Source organism: Notolabrus celidotus, chromosome 22, assembly GCF_009762535.1.
Source record: "Notolabrus celidotus isolate fNotCel1 chromosome 22, fNotCel1.pri, whole genome shotgun sequence".
NCBI lineage: Eukaryota > Metazoa > Chordata > Actinopteri > Labriformes > Labridae > Notolabrus > Notolabrus celidotus.
In genome coordinates this window covers 13,058,639-13,081,125 of record NC_048293.1, presented here as the reverse complement: position 1 = coordinate 13,081,125, position 22,487 = coordinate 13,058,639, and the positions used below count along the sequence as shown (strand labels likewise).

General features: G+C 41.2%; 1 protein-coding gene across 2 annotated transcripts; it reads right to left on the bottom strand.

Annotated features, from left to right (window-relative positions):
* Positions 1–2,568: 2,568 nt before the first annotated feature.
* bmf1 (BCL2 modifying factor 1) lies at positions 2,569–15,373 on the bottom strand. 2 transcript variants are annotated; one of them, XM_034674244.1, is made up of 4 exons: positions 15,005–15,373; positions 12,700–12,896; positions 11,868–12,070; positions 2,569–7,237 (listed from the first exon to the last, which is right to left on the bottom strand). In XM_034674244.1, the coding sequence occupies exons 2-4, from the start codon at positions 12,869–12,871 to the stop codon at positions 7,121–7,123; spliced, it is 492 nt and encodes a 163-aa protein (XP_034530135.1). In that variant the 5' UTR covers positions 12,872–12,896; positions 15,005–15,373; the 3' UTR covers positions 2,569–7,120. The 2 variants fall into 2 exon arrangements, with proteins under 2 accessions (XP_034530135.1, XP_034530136.1); XM_034674245.1 differs by having other exon boundaries at positions 12,700–12,880; positions 15,005–15,256.
* Between the last annotated feature and the right edge of the window lie 7,114 nt (positions 15,374–22,487).

The window sequence follows — 22,487 nt, the reverse complement described above, 5'->3', positions numbered from 1 at the left end:
GGAGTTGAGTTGTATTTTATACAGTCTATGGGCTGAACAAGCTCCGAGCTCTGGCCTCTGTTACAGACCGGATGACATTGTGACGTATGAAAAACACAGAAAACTGAAACGGCTCGTTTCAGCACACGTTTACAGAAAGGTGGAGAAATCAAAACAGGGGCAGAATGGATTTTTTTCATTTTTGGGGGGTTTGTAGACATGCCACGGACACATATTTCAGGTAGAGAACCATTAAAAAGTCGATTATGCATTATATGTCACCTTTAAATGAAAATAAACGCAAGAATAAAGCAAGTGTTCATTCTTATGTTGATAAGAGTACTAAAAGCTTGAAAAGTATCCCTTTAAGGCAACTTTAGAAGATATAGAAATGTGTGATTAATTTGCAGCTAATCAATTTAACTATGGATAATCCCTTGATTAATTGTGATTAAAACAATTTAATGTTTGGCAGCTCAAAAAATAATGCAATACAGTAATGTTATCGATGTTTATCAGTAACAATCTGTAGGATAAGCACATTGAATTTATTGCTGGTCTTTCTGTTTGATGGTTCTGCTTCACATGAAGTTGGAAATATGCAATGAAACGTGTCTCCGCCTGAACAGTGTGACAGAACCTGAAAACAAATCCATTCAGGGTTCAAGTTTTGTGTACAGCTCTATGTGTTTCTGTTACAGACTAATTCAAAAGTTCCTTTCCTCACATTAAACCTACACTGATTTATAGCTCAATGACCAGGCAGAGCTCACAGGTGATAATTTGGTAATTCCCCATGTTTGCAGGAATGAGGAGACGCTTGAAATGGTCCCTCAATTGTGGGGCAGAGTGTGCGGGTGTGCAGCAGGTGCTGAGGAGCCTGTCGACACTTATTTGCTGTTATTCTCTCTCACGCAGCTACTTCATTCAGTCAGTGACACAAAACAACAAGGGTAAGAGAGACAAACTGAAGCTTTGGTTAAATGTGCTGCACTCTATGACTTCAGCTCATGCAGAACCTCCTCCTCAGTCTACCACAGAGCCAGGCAAGCAGGAGTTAACTGTGTAGGCTGCCGTGTTTTGATTGGCTTTGCAGACATAAACAAGAGCCGTACTTGTGCATGACCCTTGGGCCTGACCCTAGAGATAGACGCTTCTCTAATGGGTGTCTCTTTCAGCAGGCGGCCAGGCCAGGGGAACAGAGGAGCCATTGTTTGGGCCAGGGAAAGCCAATGCTCTCCCTATTAAAGAGCTGAGCCTATAGAAGACAACTTAGGAGCCATGAAGCCGAGGTAAACAGCTAAGGGGGCAGGGGATATCTTTGGCACACTGACACCAATATATAAAAGAAAATATCTAAAAAAAGAAAAGAATCTCTGATGTGTTTTCTCACACGATCTTTGTATGTTTTCACAGTTGTGTAAATAGCACTGTTGATTAGCTTCTATTAAGAGTTTGCTTAAAAACACGAGGTTCAGGATTAGGGAAGAGAACTGAACAGTTGTGTACACCAAACCAACCGTGACTCGGGTAGGAGCTGTTGTTCTGTTTAAACCACATCCTCTGACACACTTCATTGTGTGCATGTGTGTGTCGGGGGGCCACAGGCAAGGGACTTTCTTTCTTCTTTAAACTGCAAGTGGCCAAACAGGTGAGTCAGGTATGGGTGAAGTGTGAAACTGTACCTGGCATGTATAACAATAGAGGTGCCACGCGTCAGCCCCGAGGGAGGTGAGTATAAGTCGTCTGCTCTGTTGAACAAAAGAGCAACAAAATCCAAGGTGTGACTTACAACACACTGCAAGAAAAGTGCAGAAACACTCTGATTTTTCTGATATGAAAACTTATCTTTCACTCATGTGATTACAAACTCTTTAAACGCTTCTGTAAGAATGCACTTCTGCACACAGCACAGACATCGATACAGACTTAACTTTCATGTTTATGTGTGTCAAGAGTAATCAATCACTCCCATGGCTCAAGGGCATCCATGCTGCAGTGTAACTAATCTGCAGGCTCAGCAGCTTTGGCCTTAACCTTCCAGGAAAAAACAGTAATGCAGTGTGAGGTAACTCTTCTCATTTGCTCTTTACATAAGTTCAGTTGTCATGCAACAGGGCAGACTGCCACAGTTATCAGATAAGAGTGGAAGCCGTCCTGTTTTCACTAAATTAATCACTAGCAGAAGGGATGTGAGGGGGCAGTCTCTGCCAAACGCCCGGCCAGCCTCAGACACTTGGCTCATGCGTTAGTGCCTTACTTTTCACAATGGAGCGCCTTCAAAATAAAAGCTTGGACTCAAAAGAAGGAATTTAAACTTCATAAGTGGCTGTTTAGTCGTTTTAATTGTAATTTTGCACTTATAGAGATTTATTTCTGTTTCTTATCTTATCATCTTGACTGTTCCTGTTAAGCTTTCACCATTTCTCAGAATTTGTTTTCAAGTTTTGACTGTTGTTGGTACAAAACATTCAAACTTTGATGTTTCCTTGTTTGTCTGAAAAAGAGCTAAGGTATCTTAAAAGTTTGTCCTGTGAACCAAACTGTTTTTTATTATTCTAATTAAAAAATACACTCAGATCAATTTGACACCTTCAATAAAATTTTATTGAAAAAAAGTACCAATAAGCAAGAAAATCCAGAAAAAAGATTTGTAGAGCAAAGCTCCATATGTACAGCATATTGCACTACATAACACATTGTCTTTACTTCCATATTATGTCAACAACCAAAAAATATATATAAACACAAAACGAGTGCACAGTAGAGTCTCGAAAACACACAGTCAATGTTTACAAAAATGCTACATTTTCGCTGGGTCTCATATTCTTGGTATACAGAGAGTGTGTGATAATCAAGACTTCATAGAAACTGAGCAGTTAAAGGCATAGTCCAGGGTTTTACAAACACATGTACACTTTATCTGTTCTGTGAAAAAAGGGCAATTCTTTCATAGCTAATAAGCTCATGAGCCAAATTAACCATAACCATGATTGAGTTTGGTTTGCTTGGTTTATACACCATGATGAGATGTGCAAGGAATGTTGCAAGTTCATTTTTGTATCCAAAAATGCCCTTGATCTCATGGACTTCTAAAAGGACACTACTCATATTTAAAATTATCTTACAGCAATGAACTGTCCTTACAAAAGCAGACCCCTTTGTCTTAAGAAAATACATCTCAAAAAGTTAAGAAAGACCATGATGACATGTTATCATTAAAAAAATGTAAAATCAAAAACCTTCCTCAGAAAACTTCAAATTTATATAAAGTGGACTACAAAAATTCAAGACACTGACGGTTTCCATAAAATACATGTCCCACTCCAGGGATTCTCCACTCTCACATGTAACGTGGTGAGTGAAGCTTGGGAACCTCATTCTAATAAAATTACACAGGGCACAGAGGCGGCTTGTTTCCCTTTACAATAAATCAAACAGGCCGTCAAATCGAGCCTTCTTGGTCGATGCACAGATATACGTCTGACACAAGAGAACAATCCAGAGTATATACTATAAATGAACACACAACAGATAAGGGACCCATGGGATCTACAGGAACAAAGTACTTTCCAGTGCATATTGATTACAACACAATGATCAAGATTAAAGAAATGAACACAAAAACTAAAGGCCTGTGACCCAGGAGGGATACGAGGGTATGTCTGATACTGTGTGTGCATTAAGCAACAGGTGGGATGACTGATGACTCATTCATTATAACGGTACAGTCATTTCCTGTGAGCTCATTAACCTCATGCAAACTGCTGCTTTTTTAAAGCACATATAGTGAATGTATGAGTGTTGATGCTACACTGAGGAAGAAAAATCTGAGATTTGAAGAACACATTTGTGGACTTATGAGAATTCAAAGTTAATTTTACAAGGGTAGATTTTAGACTGCTCTGCTCTGGAATTGACTCAGCTTCCTGCACAATGTTTTTGAAGTTCAGTATTATAGTGAAACACGTACTTGAGAATATGCATCGAGGTGGCAGGCTGCTCTTATTATATTCACCTTCCAAATAACATGTAGGCTAACCATGGCCTCAAGTTACAACCATTTTCTGGGGAAAAAAACTACAACTTTATCAATTAGTATAGCTTATAACGACTATTTTATCATGGACTTAAAATGTTATTCTCATAGTAATGCAACTTTATTCTCAGTATCTCAGATTGTTTTTCCTTTCATTGAACGTGGTCTTAATGCTTGTCCGTATGAATGATAACGTGAAAAAGTTTGAATTGAAAAATAAAAACCTTGTGGCTTGAATACTCTATCCAAATATGACCCTTTTTTAAAAAATCGCACCCATCTTGTAAACTGTTGAAGGGAAGCTTGTAGTTTGCAGCAGTGTGGATTTTGAAACCATGCTAGTTAAAGTGGTTTCAATAGTAACAAGTATGACTCGTTGGAAAGTATTATTTCACTGAGCAACAAGTGATTATTGAAACCCTTACAAAACAACATGTACCAGCTGCAGGATCTCATAAAGAGCCAAAAATAACTACAAATCCCTAAACAGCCTACAGCAAATGCGTGGTGCTAAAACAGCAGAATTTGGGTTGAGTGTTTCCTAAAACAAAATAATGGTTCAATGCAGTCCAACCTGCTGCACAGACTCAAACAACTAAAGCACATAGAAGTCCAAGAGCAAAGTTAAAAAGGGAAATAAGAAGTAATTGCACACACACATCTATACAGTAGAAATGGGCAAAAAATGTACAAAAATAAATAAGAAGATACAAAATAAATTACAAAGAAAAAAAAGTGAACCGATGAACAATACCCATGTGTTAAAGGAGCAGCACAAAGAGGAAGCCAAGAGCCGGTGGTGAGACGGGGGAGCTACGGGGACTGGCTCAGCATTCAGGATCCGCAGGAAACTCTAACTACAACCACATTCAGTGCACCTCACGCCTACAACTACACGCTCAGTAGCCCCCCGTCAGAACCACAGACAACAAGGCAGCCTTGCACTCCTCAGTCAAACTGTACCTTTATGTGTGTGCAGAAAAGAAGAACTCTGAACTGACATGTGAAGAAGAAGAGACTTGACAATACCTCCTGAGTGTAAATGAAGGGGTGAAAACACTCCTCTTCTTCTCAACATGTAACAGATTCTCAAGGTTAGCAGTAGCCCACAAAGTCCGTCCCTGAGACATCTTGAAGTAAATGGGAGGAAACCCTAATTATGAAGCCAGAGAGTCGACACATTGTAAAGATGGAGTGATTACAGACCCCTGATATGTGCTGCTTTGTGGGTTAAAATGTCAGCCTGGGTCAGGAAAATAGAACAAACAGCATCTTCAACAGTGTCTTCAAACATATTCATATTTCAACAATAATTACAGTTATTTTCACTCTTGTCTTTTAGTCGTTTGTCTGCTGAGTCAATGGTGATTATACATGTTAAAAATATCCCAAATGTGGATCCGAGCACCAAAGACAATGAAAGATCACCCGGAATATAAAATGATGTGAAAACTCCCCTAAAAGTAGCCTGAGAAGATCTGATTCACAGATTGATTATGCAGTTTGCTGGGAGAGGCACGTGGATCTATCGTTACTGCTGTATCCTGAAACACTAATGCATAAAGTTCCCAGAACCCACTATCTAATCCAGATTCATAACTGCGTCTGTCACGTCTCAACATGTGGCGTGGGCATGAAGGTGAATATGCCTGAAATGTTGTGGCAAGAAAATAAGCCTTAACTGAAACCTTCATGCAAAGTCAGAGGTTTGCTTGGTAACTGTCTGAACTCTTGAAGGGTTGATGAGGTCTAGTGCAAAAACAGTGGATCCACAGTTCCACTTCAAGGGCATGGAGGTCTGAAAACAATCACATGAAACAAACACATCTAAAACACAAAGGGAGGTGGGATCTGAAGGGGAATTTGGGAAGTGGAGTATCAATGCTGTAAACTCAACCAGATAGTATCGTTAGATCATGATAGTTTACAATTCGACGTGAGAGTCAGCACAACATACTTGAATCTAAATATCTTCTCATGTGTGTGACTTATTTTCAAAGTCTCACACAAGATCCATTAATACCTTTGACCAATACTCCATAAGAAAAACACTAATAACAGAATCTGTGTCATAAGATCCTTAAAGTGATGTGACTCAGTGAAGTCCTATCATCACAGGATAATTGTAAAACAGTATAATACTGATACTACAGTCAGTTAAAGTCAATAAAGTTGTCTCTTTTTGAGTTTGAATGTAGTCAAAAAAACTTTAAGATTGTGGGAATTTTATCATTTGAATTTTGTTAGACAATTCCACGGTTACTAATTAATTTATATCTGATTAAACGGACTGAATTTAGCGCTCAACACAGATATTCTTGAGCGATCAAGATGTTCTGATTGTTCTACATGAAGCATCTGACTGCAGAAAAGCTTGGCTCGAAACATCTGTGCTGATTCAAAAAGACATTTAGATTACAAGTCAAGGTGTGCAGACTTTTGCGCATATATAAGGACTTCACTTTTCTCCAAATGTTTTTGAATGATACTCAGGGACCGTGTTCAAACTTAAAAACCATACCAAAGAAATTGAGGAGTAAGAAAACAAAAAAAAGAGTTAAAGAAAAATAAAATGTTCCATTGAGGTGAGGTGCAAAATGCTTTGTTCTGAGAAGTGGCCTCTTTGGAAATCAACTTGCCGGGTTGCTTGGAAAACTCCAGAAAAGAAAACCTCACACCGCGTTTCCTCTCATCTCCTGACCCTCTCATCTTGCCTGTCAAGATTTCTCAATACTCTTTCTGGCAGAAGACACTGAATAAGGCATTCCCAGGGTCTGCGGAGGTCATTAAAGATGGATACATGTTGAAGTGCAAAAAATTTAACATTGTACTGTACAAAACTACTTCACCACACGTATACCAAAATATGGACATTGTCCTTAAGAGGAATCTCAGAGGATCATGGCATCTTCTTGGAAAAAAAAAAAAGAAAAAAGAAACACTCCGCCTTGTAGAAAAATGTGTTGTCTCCGTCCCGCGGCGACTTCTACTCTGCTTCCTTTGTCCCTCCCAAAATAATCAGACCCGTGTTAAATTTGACAGTGCCATTAGGAGTCCAGTTCCTCAGGGATGAAGAAAAAGGGATTTAGAGGGAAGACCCCCTCACCTCCGTCCTGCTCCACCTCCTCCAGCGATGAAGCCCCTGTCAAACAGAAGGCTGAGCAGAGCTGCACCCAGACGCCACCACAGAGGCCCTTGGTTCCTTTGGTTTCGATGATACTGAAACAAGAAAAAAAAAAGACAAAACACAGAAGTTAGTGCAAACTTCTGGAAGTAGTGACAAAGTCCAAACTGTGAAGAGAAGTTTGTGTTACATGTGATGTGTGCTGATTGACAGCGAGCTCACTGAAAAGGGTCAACTGAGCAGAGGGCAAGACAGAACCAGACACCAGAACGACGCAGATATTTTCACAACAGTCTGCTTCTGTCCAACAATACGTCTTATAGAGGCCTTCCTTTGTGTGCAGGATCCCTCCACAATCCCAAACAGACATTCAGAGCCATAAACACACTCCTGATACAGGCAGGTATTTTTTTAACTTTCTGGCAGAGAGCAGCAGAAGAAGACTCCCTCAGGTTTGTGAGCCAATTGGATTGTGTGCGATTAGAGGGATAATTCTATCTCTGCCATTGAGAAGCTGAGATAAGATAATTGCACCAAATGGGATTAGGGAACGCTTGATGAGAGGCAGGGAGCCTCTGGAATACGTGTATCTGCACGAGAGGGGTACAGTAGTCTGATCTGCAGACGAAAGGCAGACTCCAGCACACCTGATTATTCTGGAGCTATTTTCAGTTCATAAAGGTTGTAAACTGAGGAGGTCTTTTTTTTATAGCAATGCACCAAGCTGCCTTTTCTTGGCAGCAGGCTACTATTGTTTCCAAAACTCAAAATATCCACAGGCAGAGATAAGATGTGCCATGTTTACATGACTGTTGAGGTGGTGTCCAAACTCTGACCTAGATACTAGTTATTGTGATAAGCCTCTGGGTGTCTTTGCTCTTATCAATCCGTGTTGAACATTGCAGGGCATTGCGTAAGCTCTGCCAGGTTCAAACCAGCCTGTGCCCTGTGTCCTGTGTGGCTCTTACTTTTTACTCTTACTAAAGAGGCAAAAACAAAACTAACCTTGGAAAAGCCTGCTGGGAATCTTGATAAAACTGGTTCTGAGAGTATGACATATCTAAATCTTGCCCGGGGAAGTTTTGATAGGGACATAATAATTGCATAATGTCTGCCTCATATAAACAAAGGCAGTATTTTTATATGCAGTGCAGAGAGGATGGGCTAAGAGCCAGCATGGCTCAACTTGGTAAACACCAGCATGCTTTAAGACTTTAATATTTAATATTAAATCATACTGGAGAAAACTCTGGGATTACAGAAGACAAAGGGGATTTTTTTCTGGTGGTTCAATATTAGTAATAACTATTTGTGCTCCAAGTTTTCACTTCATAGTAAATGCTGCAGGAGTACAATGGCTCAACTCAGAATTATCACTCGAAAAAAATCCCCACTTGTGTGTTGACTACAAGCTGCATAAACAACCAATCTTTCAGAGACGGAGTTCTCCTGCCCCGTGACCAAAAAGCTCAAAGAGGGACTTCACCACAAACAGCAATAAAGAAAGTAAATGAACGAGAGAAAGAGGTGTGCACAGGCCTGTCGCAACTTAGTCATGAGTCACGCCACCAACTGTCAAAATAAGCCAGGCTCTAAATTTAGCCAGCGATAGATCAGCAGAGTCTGGCCAGATGCTCGGTGTCGTCACTCTGACACTCGCCTGATGTGCTTTATCAGTGTCCCACGCGGGCTGTCTGTCCAGCCAGCTGCTCAGAAGCTCGGCCTTATCTCTTGAGCAAACAGTCCAGCAGCAAAAGCAAGAAACTCTGAATTAGTCGCATCAGGGAGGAGAGCAGCAGCAGAGGGAAAATACAAACAAACAGGGGCAGTGTGAGGTAAAAAGACATGAACACAGGAAGAAATGATCACAACTCAGTGAATGAAAAGTAAATGTCCAAAGCTTGCCTCATATGTTTTTATTTCCACTCTACAAGTGCTGAAAGGAGAGAGTACCCAACCCTCAGTGAAACAGTGAAGAGATAAAGCCACAAACATCTCATGTGAGCACACACTCAGTCCAGCGTTATTCAACCCTGCTTTCAACACCTCCAATCAAAAGCACCAGGAGTCGTCTCTCTTAAAAAAACATGGGGATGAAACCTAACTCTGCTCCTTGCCCTGTGCAGGCTGGGGCCATCTTCCTGCTATTGTGGCTGTCATTACTGCCGTGTCTCAAATGGCAGGCCGGCTAATGTCAGCCTTCCTCTGGGGACTTCAGGGTCCCCTCCATACCACTCTGACTGAGGGGCAATTTATCTGTCAGCATGCACCAGCACTCCATCGCTACCTAATCCCTCCTTTCGCCAGGGGCCACGGGCTCCCATGGAGACCACTCGCAGCCCCATCGCTCCTAGATCCATCAAGAAGATGACTGTCAGAGGCACTCAGAGGGCTCAGGGACAAGTGTCTGCACTGAATAACTGCAATCATCTACTGACAGGACTGAGGACTGACAGACATTAACCACTATTACAGAGTGAAAGTTTTTGTACTGACTGGCAGACAGAAAAAAGCAAGTGTGGGTGCATTCACTCATAAGCATGTGGACACACAAAGTACAATCTAATGCACAACCACAGCCTGAAATAGCAAAAACACAGTCTGCGATTGAAACATGTATCCAAACCCATACATCAGGGCTGTAAAAATATCCCGCCTCAACAAGCAGACACACACACACACACACACACACACACACACACACACACACACACACACACACACACACACACACACACACACACACACACACACACACACACACACACTGGCAGAAACTTAGTTATGCTCCACTTCACTTACAAGTGTCAACAACAGCCTGACTGCTTTGTTTGCAAGTTATTAGCAGTAAAAGTTCTATCCCTCTTTGCGGTGTGATCTCTTTTTGTTTCTGTGTCCCGTCACTTGTAGCTTCAGGATGTGACCTCACAGAGCTGTTCTCTCTCTCTGACTGTCCTCCCTGCTGTTTACTCAACCTGCAAGAAGAGCAAAGCCACTTCCTCGTCCACTGACCCAGGCCTGCCCGCGTTGTGCGTCAGTAGATCCCAGCTGCACAGACACACACAGACACAGACACACACACACACACATACACACACACGCACACGCACATGCACACGCACACACACAAACACACATCACACACACACACACATCACACACATCACACACATCACACACATCACACACATCACAGCAATCCTTCTGTCTCACAGTCTGGTCTCCTGCTTTGCGTTTGCCACTGTCACAATACATGATTCATTCTAAGCAGTCGGGGTAAAAATAACTTTAACTTGATAAGCGTATGAGAAAATAAGAAACTGTCTGGCACTTATAGAAGAGGTATAGTTGTAGTATAAGAAGGTGGTTTAAAAACAACTGAACATGTATGTAACGTTATCATTTGAGGTTCACTTCCAAACCACTGTCCCTTATATACATGCTTATACCATCATTATGACCCCTCCACCCCCTTCTCTCTCTATGGCTGTGTAGACCTCTTATTTGGTTGTCTCCTGCGGCTGAGGGGAAGGGGCTGACTGGAGACTCCCTGGAACCGCAGCTGTCCCCCTCGGGGCTCACGCGCTGAGCTTCGGGTTACAACATGTTTACCTTCTCCCGCCACTTCTGCTTTTTTCTGGATGCTTCAGTACATGCGGATGTGTGTGTTTATATGTGAAAGAACATGTGTTACGAATGTTGAGCACTTGTGCAACAAGAGACTCACACTTTGCAGAAAGGTCTTTAGGAGTTTAAGTGTCTTTTTAAAGTGACACAACGGTGTGTCATAGCTGTACAACACTCCCCCAGCACACAGACTCAGCAGACAGTGTCACCCTGACCACGGTGCTGTGTGTTGTTTTTAGGCAAGGCATCCTCGCCTCCAAAGCACACTCAGGGAAACAGGGGGAAAGAGAGAGAGAAATAAACAGGAAGAGGAGGCAGGGGGAGGGCCCGGGCTTGGCGAGGTGGGGGGAAGGGCTGCCCTGGTTCAGCAGAGTCCTTGGCTTGAGGGTGGGGGGGGTTGCGGGGAGGTGAAATGCTGGGCTATCTAAGTTCTGCATAAGCACAGTCTCTCCAAAACAAATATGGGGCAAACACAATAAAAGGGAGTCAACTTTAGTCACAACATAAATCTTTGTCAGATCAAATAAAACACTGGATGGTTCGGTTAATGTGTGGACTGCACTGTAACTTAACACATGCACGGTTTTAAACACACACCATGAGAAAAAACTTGATGATAGTAGATTGAATCTGAAGAAAAGATTCAGAAAATAGACCAATTTCAGACCAATTAAAGCTACTCATTTAATTGGCTAATTAGCTGCAATCATTTTGAAAATGACCTCCTCGACAAGAAATAATCAGTTTTAATTCTTCTCTTTTTTTACTACTAAATTTTTTTTAAGGAAAATAACATTTATGGTGTTTTCCTTCTTTGTGTATCAGTATGATTTGTATTATTGTATGTCCTCCTGGCTTTACTGCATGTTAGCTCATCTTGAGTGTTCAATCTACTGTAGTGACAGAAGAGAGGTTTTTCTACATCATTCTATAAAACAAAATTGAAAACTGTCAGGAAACTATGCAAGTATAACAGTTCTGCCCTCACGCAACACTCCATGAAGGACACATACAGGACATATACGTGCATTTAAAACCAGAAGCCGAAGTGTTAGTCTTTAACTGTACAGTCAGCAGGATGCATTAATTCCTCCTCACCAGTTGTAGGTGTTCTCGGTGAAACTGGTCTCCTATCAGTTGGAGCTTCTGGCCGATGCAGGCCTCCACACTGCGGGCCGCAGGTTCCTGTCGGGGGGGCTCCATCCCGCTTTGCTGCTGCTGCTGGCTTTCTTGTCTCCTCTCTTCCTGATCCCCGACGAGCTCAAAGTTTGCTGGGAAGTGCAATCGAAAACCAGCGTTGCCTGCAGAGTGTGACGCCTGAGAGTTATTATTTCGTCAACAACAAAAGTACAATAACAACTGACCGGTTGTTTCATTTACTGTGATTATATCTAGGCTGATGATACAACAGGTAGAAAGAGCAGCAGAGTGGTGCTCAATGTGTCTTCAACCAATCAGAACCCTTGGCTTTAACCACAATTTTTCCTGCCGTTGTGTTTTTATCGTGGTGAATCATTCAGCAGTTTCAGACTACGAAAATACGCCTGTCACGGTTTCACAGTGGTTAGGAGCTACTTTGGAATGACACAAACACACACACACACACACACACACACACACACACACACACACACACACACACACACACACACACACACACACACACAGGTAAGCACTTCTGTCACGTCCTTTCACTCACAGTGCCAGGCTGGCGCCTTTTGAATAGCAAAGCAGCTGGGTACACTCCATACAGACCATAAAAAACGCTGTGACCACGACTATCAGGCGCCAGAGGTGAGATCAGCGCGGCAACAATTCTCACAGTGAGTTTCACATTATAGTTCTGTGCTTCAGTTTTATAACACCGGTTATCACGCACATGCTAGTGTTCCCTTTTCTCTTTTGAAACACAGTACGTCATCAGTCTCACCGTAGAAGAGTGGTCTGGGCTCCTCTGCGACTCCACAGGGCAGCATGCCGTTGTTGGGTGCCAGGGCCGGGCCAGGTGTCTGCGTGCCCCGATCTTCACACTTTATCTCCTGGAATGTGGTGCGCCAGCAGTGGGGGTCCGGCTCAAAAACATCATCCTCCTCATCGTCCATACGGGGGCACTATGGGATGAGCAGCCTTAAAGTTAGCAGAATGGAGGAAGAAGGGTTACTGCAACAGCTGATTCTGAAACATTATCAATCAAAGTCGCCTCTTGTTTCTGTCAATACCGATGGCAACCTTGAAAAGTCGGCATTAGGCCTGATGAGATGATCTCAGACACATCCATAATACATTCATTCCTCCACTGCTCTCATTATCATTAAAGACAACCTGTCTAGTTTATGAGAAGTGCCCTCAAATCAATAAAACCACACAGGACAAGTTGGAAAGAGAAAATGAGCCAGCAGCCTGCCATCAGTTGTGGCAAACAGATCAGTGCTTATTAAGATAAATGGCTCTGTTCATCTCAGTGATGAAACCACACGACTCCCCGTGGTTAGGAGACCGTTGAGCTTCATTTACTTAAAGGAGAGTTTGGCTGACTAAGTTCAGTGAGAATCTCTCTTCTCTGTGCTAAGCAGCCCTGTGGACAGGAGCCCAGCTTTTTAAATAACTGTCCCATGATTCTTTTATTATAATACTAATATCAGGTTATTTTCCTGTTAACAATTACAGATATCATTGCACAGATAATTATTTAAATTCAGCCAGATGACAGGAGTAATAAAAGTGCATTATCACGATATCCTTCAAGCTCAGTAATGCACTGCACTTAACCCTGGATCATATAGTGGGTCAAGGAGTTATGAAAATATGGGTGAAATTCAAGTTGCTTCACCAGCAAATCCCCAAGTCACCACTGAGTTGTAATGCAGGGTTAGACTACTACCACACTTCCAAATTAGGGTCCAGTGAAAAGAGTAATGACAGTCTTTGAGGAAAATCCTAAGCCACTCTCCCTTCCCTGGTCTGTCAGCTTGCCAGCTCCTCGAGGAGGATATTTAAGTAGATTTGCCTGTCCAAAGCAAAGACCTCACTATACACGGTGTGCGCACAATAAAGCCTGTAAAACCACTTAATGCTTTGTTTTGACAAACAAAGAGTAAGAACATGGACGGATCAGAAAAACACACACACACCGGCTAAACTTCCAGTAAAACCAGAATGCTTTCTGTGCTACTATGCAGTGCAGGTATTCAGCTGTGTTTGTGACAGACGGTGGCTCCCCCTGCTGAAAACTGCAGAACCATAACAAACGGGAAGAAGAGGTGGGGGTGGCGGGGAAAGCTGTGTTATTGACACAGTTTCATTGTAGCGACATCAAGATCCTCATATCACACCATTTATGACATTACGCACAAAGTCCCACACAGGCGCAAAACCAGCCAAAGCGCATAGATGTCATTGTATCGCGACATTTTGCACTAATTCAGAAATCACATAGTAATACACCGGCCTTGCATTCTGAAAGCACCTCGAGTCAATACTGAACTGGGTAGATCGGCATTCTCTATTGATGCCCCTAAATCATGGAATACCCTCCAACAGACTTTAAAAGTTGATATCCATTCCCTCATTTGCAGACTTTAAGACTCTGATCTCAGACCACTGTGTCTCAAATTGTATCTGTTTTAATGAATCTGTTGCTTTGTGAATGATTGTGTGTGTGTTTGTTGTTTCTTATGTGCCTGTGATCTCGACGACATTGGAAATTAGGGAAACCTCAATGTCTTTTGGAGAATAAATAAAGGTTTTATTTATTAAAGTTTGTCAGAGAGGTTTCTACCGAGATTTTGAAAACATTTAAAAGAGTGACTCATTTGTAAAGGAGAGGAAACGACTTTTCAATATGCAACAACACGTTTAAAAGAGACAATGATTATAATATATGGAGAAAACGACTTATACTACACATTAATTACAGTGACACACCGCAGTCCAAAGCCCATTCACCGACTGGACTCTGTAAACCGGGAAAGCCGGTTCAATTCAAATCTCTGCCGTATGAATGACACGCACGGTAACCCTTAATATTGTTATAAAGTGACATTAAGAGGAATCCGTGGAGGAAAAAGCACAACAAATGTCAAAGAAACGTGGTTGAAGCTGTAAAAAAAAAAACATCAACAGTGGCACGTTGTTTGTTGCTTCTTCAGACGCGCTTGTCTTTACGCGTGCCAACAAGCTGGTGTAAAATGACCACCGACCGGACAAGGACTTTAAATAGGTTTTAAGGAACTTACCACAGAGGTTGGCTTCGTTATAATGGGGTTCCAACACTCAGAAAAAAGGCAAAGCGAGTTCAATATCCTTGAAAGTCAGGCGAGTTTAGTCCGTTTCACCTCCCCGACTTCTTCCATTCTGTGAGGAAAAGTGCAACCAGCCGATTTCATTTCGCCGACGTCAGCTCGTCACTGACTCCGCCACCGGGGCGTGGTGCTCAAAGTCTGAAACTTAGTAAATAAACGCCACTTAAAGACGAAGGTGTTTGTGTCGTCCTAACTCTATGCATTCCAGTAGAGGCAAAGACACCTCCCTTTAAGACTCATTTACATTTCGCTGCTGTAACCAATCACAGAGTTTGTTTTCATCCCGCCTCCTCCATCGCGTATTCAGACACGTGGACGGGAAATTCCCCGCGGCACGGGACCGCTTTTACGCTATCATCTGGTCTGAGACGTGTGCACTGCTGTCACCAGGAAGTCTTACAGGCACAATGATATTTAAGAGAGAATATGGTGAGACTCTAAAGCAGGCGTGTCCAAAGTACGGCCCGGGGGCCAATCGCGGCCCAAGGACCATTTATTTGTGGCCCCAAGCTTCCATCTTAAATTGTGTTATTTATAGCACAGAAATTAATCACCTTCTGAATCATCTGTACATTTGTATTTTCTTTCAAGCGCACAAACAAAACTTAAGTCAATCCAGAAACATCTGAAAAAGCTTAATATGGACTACCTGTCTAAAGCTGAAGCACGGGGGATTCTGCAAGAAGGCAATAAAGAAGAAACACAAGAACTCTTAAAGCTGACAGGTTTTCAAATTAATGTTTTTATCATGATGTGAAAATGTTCCTGATGAACACTAAAAGTTCAAAAGATACAAAAGAAGACACAAGTCAAGATCAAAATTATGAAATTTTGCAGAAAAGGCTAAATTTTGTGCATACATTTTTTTTTCAAAACGCAGGAAAATAATTATTTAGTTCTTAAAATGTTGTCTGCTGGTCAGAAAAGTCTTAAAAACAACATGAAAAAGAAGTGTGATGAAATCCAGATCGTGATCCTGCCATAGGAAAATAATGAGACAATATTTTTCACACATTGCGAGAGCCTAATGAAAAACATTTTCCCCCAGAAGAAGATAAAGTTTGCTATTGTTTACATGGCTTGTGGAGAACTGAGGACTTCCTAGTTACTGATTTATTGAGAAAAAAAAGTAAAATAATTGTTATTCAATAAATATTTCACATATAACTTTTATGATTCCTAAGTCTCAGTAGGAGCCACTGGCCCTGAGGTATTCTGACAACATCAAATGTGGCCCCTGAAAAAAGTTTGGACACCCCTGCTCTAAAGGCAAGAGATGTATTATACCATACATCAACCCTTAAATGATGCCATACTTAATTTTAACTGGGCAATCCCTTTTATTGTTTTACACAGCATTTTTAAAGAAGTGATCTAAAACCCATTTATATTTTGGATTAATCAAAATTGTGTGCTTACTGTGAAGACTTTTTTGTATAACAAGTGGATATGACCTAGATCCGGATGTGGTCTAGATGTGGTCTAGATCTTCATCAGTAATATTTGGCACCTGCAGCAGAGACTGTTTTTAGTCAGTAAGAGTCAAGAAGAACACGTTTTTTAAATCAGCCAGTGGGATGTTTGACATTCATCCAAAAAAGATGCAAATACATTAAGTGTTTGGGGATCTACACTGTGTTCCAAATTATTATGCAAGATGCAGTTTTGTGAATATTTTCAAAAACATGTCAACAGTAATTTTCAAATTTGTTAAGAAGTCAGACAGCAAATATATATTTCTTCAAATGTGTAGTTACAATGATGCTTTTCAAAGTATGTTGGCTGTATTTTCAAATAAATGCAGAATCTGCAGAAATGAGCGTGCCAAATTATTATGCAAGTTTGTGATAAGAGCATATAACTTGTGAAAACACTTTTATTTTGTATACAAATTTAAAGAAAACTGTTGTTCTTGTTGAAGTTTGAATACAGTTATAGTAAATATAACTATTTTCAATCAATAGAACGTTTAAAGTGGTGCCTATTTTTTTACAAGTTATATGCTCTTATCAACAACTTGCATAATAATTTGACACACTCATTTCTGCAGATTCTACATTTATTTAAAAAAACAGCTGACGTATTTTGAAAAGCATCATTGTAACCACACATCTGAAGAAATATATTCACTATCTGACTTCTTAACAAATTTGAAAACGTCTGTTAGCATATTTTTTAAAATATTCACAGAAATATAATTAGCATAATAATTTGGAACACAGTGTATGAGTAAAAAAAGTCTGGCCAAATTGAAGTGTAGCAGTCATCTATAAATACAAACAGGCTTGCAAAAGTTACGGTATACTGCAGGTCCATAAAAATAGTTAAAACTTGCCAATTTCACAAACATTTTTCAGTTCAAAGATACTCTGCCTTTGTATTTGTTTTACTGTCAATCACTTCATAGTTGACAGTTATCTATATTCTTGCCTCTCTAATGATGGGCAGGGCAGTTGCTGGTGACCTGCCCCCTCCTCTCTGAACTATCACAGATCAATAAACCCCTTGGACAGCTGGAGCAGAGGCCGACCCACTGCATTCTCTCACAGATCCTCATCCCTGCCCCCACCTCCTCTTTCTCTCTTTCTCTCTCCCTGAACATCAGCTGTGATCACGTCCCACCACTGAGCAGTGTGAGAAGTCACGGGTCCCTGCCTCTTCTGTCCTGCATGAATTAGATGGACCTCTTGGTTTTGGCACACCTGTGGCCTCTCCAAAGACGTGGAGATGCACTGTGGAAGAGGGGATTGGTTTCCTCGCTCAGTGTGATATTGGAAACTTGATCACCTCTTGCATGAGTGAGCACTGTAAACAACAAAAGGGCGCAAAGATATGGGAGCATTAGCTGCCGCTTCCTTTTGTGTTCAAGCTAAACAAAGGAGATCCCCCTGCTTAAGAGGCTACTGAGGAAACACCTGTAATTACTTAAGAGACAGCGAGGATCCTTACAGGAACAGGTCATTGTCGCAGACACACTATTGAAATTTAAATATCAGAAAATAAAAGTTGCAAATAAAATGCCAGTGTTTCATCCTATCTGTAAAAATACATGGCATTTGACTGTATGTCCTGAAAGAAAGTATTAATGAAGAACCCATGTTTACTGTATTGATGGTGGTACATATATCTTAAGGAAACAGAGCTAAGTTATTCATTAACATGTATTAAGCTATGATGTATTAGCATTTGAGAGCAGCTGGCAAAATCACTGAGGCCATAAGACAGCTCTCAGTGGGACACATATAAAGGCCTCAATAACATGAATAATGAAAGTGAGTAAATCCACTGCAGCTCTTTACGCTACATAGGAACATAAATTATATATTCAACACATTGTTGACTTAACTAATTAAACCATGTCTATAGGAATGTGAATTATTGCTTTGTGCTCATATAAGCCATGATAAATCTTTTAAGTGTCTCGCTCATCAGTTCTAAACTCTCGATGAAACAAGGATACATTAACAGAATACCCTACCTTGCAAGTATCTGTAAATGTTTCTTTGTCTCTCCAACATTGTCATCGACTTGTTGTTGCATCGTGAAAAGCAAGTGTTCATAAATAAGTTCCCACAGACGCCTGAGAACCCTGGGAGAGAGAGAAAGAGAGAGAGAGAGAGAGAGAGAGAGAGAGAGAGAGAGAGAGAGAGAGAGAGAGAGAGAGAGCAGGCATCAGTTTGTGTTACATCAGAAAGCTGTTTCTGGAGAGCGATGCATGCACATACACACTCACACATCTGCAGAAGAAGCATGTATGCGCACACCCGTGTGCATACTAACACACATGGCTGCACAATCACATGCCCTACTTCCCCTGTAACCTCAAAAGCCCATTCTCACTCTCTTCATATCTCACCCTCTCATGTGTATCCATAAGAAAAACACACGCACACACTCACGGTCTGTCTTCCACCAAAACATTCTTGTGTTTGAATCCTGCCTGGAAACTGGAAAAGAGAGCTCTATTTGCTCCAACTGGACATGTTCCATGGCAACCGCATCCTGACTGTGAGCCAGTTAGATGAGACGTGTGGCACACTGACCCAGTGGCAGAGATCATACTGGAGCAGTGACCTGATAACAAAGGGGAGCTTGCTTCTCTGTTCTGTCTGGTACTTCTCATGTCAATTTCAGCTTCTACTAACCCCTAAGACACGGGTTAATGTTGTGTTTATGTCCCTTACATCCCTGTAATTCTGGTAGCATTAAGGGAATTTCCCAGCAAAGTCAGATCAGGTCTGAGGAATTTGACAGCTTCTGAAGCTCAAAGGCCGGGACGCACACACATGGATTCAAGAAGGCATCTGTTAAACCCCCTGTGAGAATAGCCTTAGGTTGCTTATCATCCCCCAAGTCATCTGTTGTTGTTTTAAAGTCAAGTAGTGTGTGCACTATGCAGTATCTTTCTCATCAACAAGCAATGCATTGGCCTGTACTATACTGGTACAAGAAAGATTAGCATAAATGGTCCTTTGAAATGCATGTTGACATGCTTTCTTAAACCTGACCTGGTGAGAGATTTATTACCTTAATTGTTGGTTTACATTTGGTTAGTATTCCATTCATGATACAAGGGTGGTCATGAAATATTTGATGCATGGCAATCTAAAAAGAACATTGAAAAAAGAGCCGAAAAAAACAATCTTTTGTGTAGTATCGTGCAGTTTAAGATAAATTTGTCAGCACAGTGTTAAACAAAGAGTTATCTTGTCATACTATAAGACTCTATTAAAGGGTATTAGAGATGAAAAACCTTGCATATTTGCTTCTTGGTAAGCGGTCAATTTACAAGCTTAGAAAGGTTTGATTTTCATATTTGAAATGTTTGTTGTTCTTTTTATACTGAACATTATGAAGTACAGTGGTAATCTGGAAAATAAAGTGATGATTATTATTATCATTTTAAAGCTTCTGTGAAGAACTCTCTGTCTGTGTTGTTTTGGCAGCCTCTGTGGACAAGTAGTACCTCTTATCTCTCTGTTGAGTTTCTCCTGTACATGTATAGGTAGCGTTTTCTTTGTTTTTTTTTGATGATTTTTTAGGCTTTATTTTTGTAATTATTTCATTGTCATCATTGGATTAACTAATATATTTAGTTTTTTTAAATAAGACAGCTCAAGAGAGAGGCGGAAAATGTGGAGAAAGAGTGTGGGATGGCATTCACCAAATCCTGTCCGAACGGGGAATCAATCCAAAGACTAGTGTGACGAGGATTATAGCCTCCATACATGGGTGCTCCATCAACTGAACTAAACCAGCACCCAAGTAAGTAGTGTTTGTTGAAAAAAATCTCATCGTGCTATCTTTTTATGGTGAAATGGATCACTCAATGTGGATTTGTGCTGTGGAAAAAAGTTTAAAAAGGTTGTCTCTTCAGCGAGAAGAAATCATCTTGTCTAACACCAATCACAGACATTTAAAATAACATTGTAGAAAATGTCCTTCATGTGTCATTCAATAAAGAGGCATCACTGTTGATTTCAATCTGATTGCTAACCGGTCAAAACCTCCTCACGGGGGCTTTAAATAATTCAGGTGATGTATGTTCACACACACTGTGAGTGAGTCATCATGCAAAACTAAAGTAAGCTTGAGCACATTTTGAATCTTAGTAGCGGCACTAAACAAAGAACGGTTTGGGGATCAAAAAACCTCCTCTTATTGCTGAGCCATCAGTTGTTATGTGAGGCATATCATAAGTGATTTAAAGCAACTCCACAATCAGATATATCATCCAAATGAAGAGCAAACAAATGGTGAAACTGTGTTTGTTTGTTTGTCTGTCAGTCTTTAACCCCTTACAGCCCCTCTCAGGTGAAGATTGGTTGAATGATGCAGCAGGTGTTGAGAGGTCGAGCTGGGTAATTTTGTGCTTGATCCCGGCCTCTTTTAGAAATTGTGAAGGTGAGGCCGGTTATGAAGCGACGCCACCTGATCTGACCGCCGTAACTGAGAGCTCAGCCACCAACGGCCACCTTTGTAAAGGCTGTCTGGTAATCATACTTCCCTGTCTGGCTGCAGACTACCAGCCAATCCTCACACTCTCAAAGTGACTCAGTTACAGAGCTCTTTGTTGTTGTGGGGGAGAATCCAACACTTCACAAAGCTCAGTCTCAAGAGAAATAGAGACAGAAGCTGCCAAATGTGTTTGGTGTAAAAATATCCAAATGTGGTGTGTTTTAGTGGATGAGATCATGTGTCGGAGTTCCTTACAGTAAGGATCATCCCACTTCTTTGTGTTTCCTGTTGTTGAACGATGACCGAGGACGCCATCACTCCAAAATTTCCTGTAGAGCAGAAGGCCGGCAGTGCTATGTATCTTATTTTGTAAACAAACATTCAATTGAGGACAAAATTCAAACCCTGATGTATCTTATTCCCCTGTGCTATAAACCTCCATTGTTGTAAACCAGCTATTAAAAATACATCAGAGAGTATGATGACATGATTCTACATTACCATAAACATGGCTGCTGTAGTTTGTTTTGAGTCAGCCCAACATAAACTGTCCCCTATATGTATATGCTGGAAATAGTCCCTAACAAGTGTGCTACTTACTGCTGTTTGATAGAAATGACATTGCCCGATGTTTGCATGAATAATATGGACCTTAAAATAAATTAAAAATACATTTGTGACATTTTTCATACAATCATTTATCTTTGGGAAACAGGTTTTGTTAGAGAGACAGTGAACCTTTTAATGCACTGACAATCAGCCTGAGGATGTTGTTTTTGTCTTCTCAAAAGTTTGATTTTTCATCAAAAATTGTAACAAAAAAAAGTGCAGATTTAAGGTCAGAAATGTGGTTCAAATTGAATGTTGCAGAACAGGCAATGTCTGCTTGGGCCTTAAATTTGAGCTGTATAATAGCAATGATTTTTTCTTACAAAATCTCGTTAAGGGAATCGTTATTCTTGCTTTATCGACTGTTTAACCTGTGCATCCAATGCCTCCAGCTGACCCTGTTGTGACTGCATGTTGCTAAGCACAGGTTAACCCGTCAATGCACAGTCTGCAGCATGAACATGTTTATTTCATTCCTCAGCTCATTGAGCCTCTCTCTCCTCTGTGGGAAAAGAGGGAAGCTGAAACTGTTGTGGCATGTGTACCAGCACATAGACTGACCCTTTCCTGAACCGCCCCCCATTTGATCTTCACTGCAGGCGTCGTAGCAAAGCTCTGCGTGATGCTCTGTATCTGAGGTCCGGCGTTTCTCAGACTGCAGGTGATGCTTTCATCATGTCAAGCGAGAAGAATCAATTGCAAGGCAGAAGCCTGTCTTCGCGTCTCGCAAATATTTTGCCCGTTGGCTACTCGTGGGCAGGAGTGGTCTCTGAAACTCCGGGCTTCACTTAATGAGACTGTCTGGTGTGTCAAGCTGCTCTGCTCACTCTGTGGAGGAGTATCAGTGTGT

Coding starts and splice junctions, on each gene's coding strand:
- bmf1 (XM_034674244.1), bottom strand. CDS start 12,871: ATGGACGATGAGGAGGATGATGTTTTTGAGCCGGACCCCCACTGCTGG. Junction 12,071..12,699: donor GCCCAGACCACTCTTCTACG/GTGAGACTGATG, acceptor CACACTCTGCAG/GCAACGCTGGTTTTCGATTG. Junction 7,238..11,867: donor ACCGAGAACACCTACAACTG/GTGAGGAGGAAT, acceptor TTCTTGTTTCAG/TATCATCGAAACCAAAGGAA.